Source organism: Cyprinodon variegatus, unplaced genomic scaffold, assembly GCF_000732505.1.
Source record: "Cyprinodon variegatus isolate N-32 unplaced genomic scaffold, C_variegatus-1.0 Scaffold183, whole genome shotgun sequence".
Lineage (NCBI taxonomy): Eukaryota > Metazoa > Chordata > Actinopteri > Cyprinodontiformes > Cyprinodontidae > Cyprinodon > Cyprinodon variegatus.
The window spans coordinates 985,780-988,166 of NW_015150636.1; the positions used below are offsets into that span (position 1 = coordinate 985,780).

Genomic DNA, 2,387 nt, shown 5'->3' on the forward strand with positions numbered 1-2,387 from the left:
GGGAACACGTAAAACAACACAATATGAAATCAAACGGTCCGCTTAGGAAGCAACACTGACTGACAATCAATTCCACATGCTGTCGTGCAACAGGTGGAAATTATTGGCAATTAGCAAGACCCAGTCAATAAAGGATTGGTTCTTCAGGTGGGGACCACAGGTCACCCATCGGTCCTTCTGCTTTCTGGCTGATGTTTTGGTCACTCTTGAATGTTGGCGGTGCTTTCAGACTCATGGTAGCATGAGACAGACTCTACAACCCACACAAGTGGCTCAGGTAGAGCAGCTCATCCTGGATGGCACATCAATGGAAGCGCTGGCTAGAAGGTTAGCTGTGTCTGTTAGCGTAGTGTCCAAAAGTAGCAGCGCCGCTACCTCTTCTTTTGAGAAAGGAGGAACAGGAGGAGCACTCCCCGAGGCCTACAAAATGACCTCCAGCAGGCCACTAATGTGCATATGTCTTCACAAAAGGTTAGAAACTGACTCCATGAGGATGGTATGAGGGCCCAACATCCACAGATGGGGGTCGTGCTCACAGCCCAACAGCTTGCAGCATGCTTGGCATTTTTCAGAGAACACCAGGATTGGCTAATTCTCCACTGGCACCGGGTATCGGTTACTGCAGGCTAACAAAGAACCCAATGACTGCCGTTTCCTAAGGGGCGGACCCATTGGTCCAGTTCAATTTGCATATTTTCTATCTCTCTTTTGGTCCGCTGTATAAAACCTAGAACTCAACACTTTTTCTGACATTTCAATTGAAAAAACTTCCTGGATGGAAGAGAAATATCTTCAAACTTGGAAACAAAGTCTAGTGGATTGTTTTTTTAACTTTTTTGGAAATCCACGGGTGCCCTGTGCTCTTCACAGATGAAGACAGGTTCCAACTGACCAGAGGTGGCCTGACTGCCATTAGGTACAGAGATGAGGGGTCCGCTGACCCCTTGTGAAACAACATGCTGGTGCAGTTGGCTCGTTGTTCCTCCTAATGCAGGACAATGCTAGACCTCATGTAGCTGGAGTATGTCAGCAGTTCCAGCAAGATGGAGGCATTGAAGCTATGGACCGGCCCCGCCATTCGCCAGACCTGAAACCGATTGAACATGGTGTCTCGATCCATCCACCACGGTCACATTACACCACAGACTGTCCGGTATCCTGCAACTTTTAGTCCAACAAATGGCTTAGTTGCCTCCCTAGTGTGCCGTCAGTTCCTCCAGACTCCTCTCAATCATCTCATTATTTGATTCAGGTGTGTTAGGAACATAAGGAACAATCAGATCTCTGGTATCAGATGGAGCTTGGCCATTTAAGGCTTANTCTCAATCATCTCATTATTTGATTCAGGTGTGTTAGGAACATAAGGAACAATCAGATCTCTGGTATCAGATGGAGCTTGGCCATTTAAGGCTTTATATGTGAATATTCAATGAGAGTATTTCATTCATTCATTCAGATCTAAGATTTTATTTCAGTTTTCCCTTTATTTATTCTTATCAGTGTATGAACATCCAGCCTGATGATATTTAAAGAGACACTGTTTTTTTTTTCCATCTGGAACAAATCTGATGTAACTGATCTTATATTGAACAGGAAGAGGTTTCAGGTGGAACCACGACCACCATCCTGAGAAATCTGGAAGCTGACACACTCTACAAAGTGGCTGTGGTTCCAGTCTACCCTGACGTAGAGGGAATACGGCAGGAAGACAGCGGAAAGACAAGTAGGTGACCTTTAACGTTTCTTCATGGTTGACTGGAAGCTGATTAAATGGATGCAGAGGCTCAATGTACCGTGGCTGGTGATGTCATGAGATGAGCCAAGGCTTCGACGCGCGTGTCGAGTAGGGGAGGGGGCGTTTCATTTTGGGGACAAGCTTAAATAGATTACGCCCGAAGCCTTGCTACCCCGCAATACCATGTTCAGCTCGCCCGGAACTTTGACACGCATTTAAACAGAACCAGGATTCAGTCATGATGTGGGAGTTTGGAGGAGAGTCGGATAGAGTTAGGATAGACTCTAGTCTAGTTGGTTAAACCTAGTTTGATTAGATTAAACAATGTGATGATCAAAATGTGGATAGACTTTCACTCCTGAGGTTGTTGGTTCAAGACCCAACTCAGACTTTTGAAAGTTGTGATAAAACACAAGTATTTTTGCTAATGTGACTAATTTGTATCAGTTAGCCCTATAGTACAAATGAATACCCCCTTTACACGACCCTTGAAAAACCGATCCATGTCGAGACCGGTCCGAGCTTGGATCAGTTAACCAGGCCGAGCTCGGTTCTGACGACCGTTTACACATCACGCTATCTCGGTTCCTCGACTCCTCGCCTCCTAGTGACGATCTGCAGTATTACTGCCAGTATTGAAGGAGGAATTCAA

At 45.6% G+C, this 2,387-nt stretch overlaps 1 protein-coding gene across 1 annotated transcript in view; it reads left to right on the forward strand.

Moving 5' to 3' along the window:
- LOC107087414 (collagen alpha-1(XII) chain-like) overlaps window positions 1–2,387 on the forward strand; it is a 177,562-nt gene that overhangs the window by 121,967 nt on the left and 53,208 nt on the right. Inside the window, 1 exon segment of the mRNA XM_015378984.1 lies at window positions 1,583–1,723. Within this exon segment, the coding sequence (XP_015234470.1) occupies window positions 1,583–1,723 (141 nt within the window).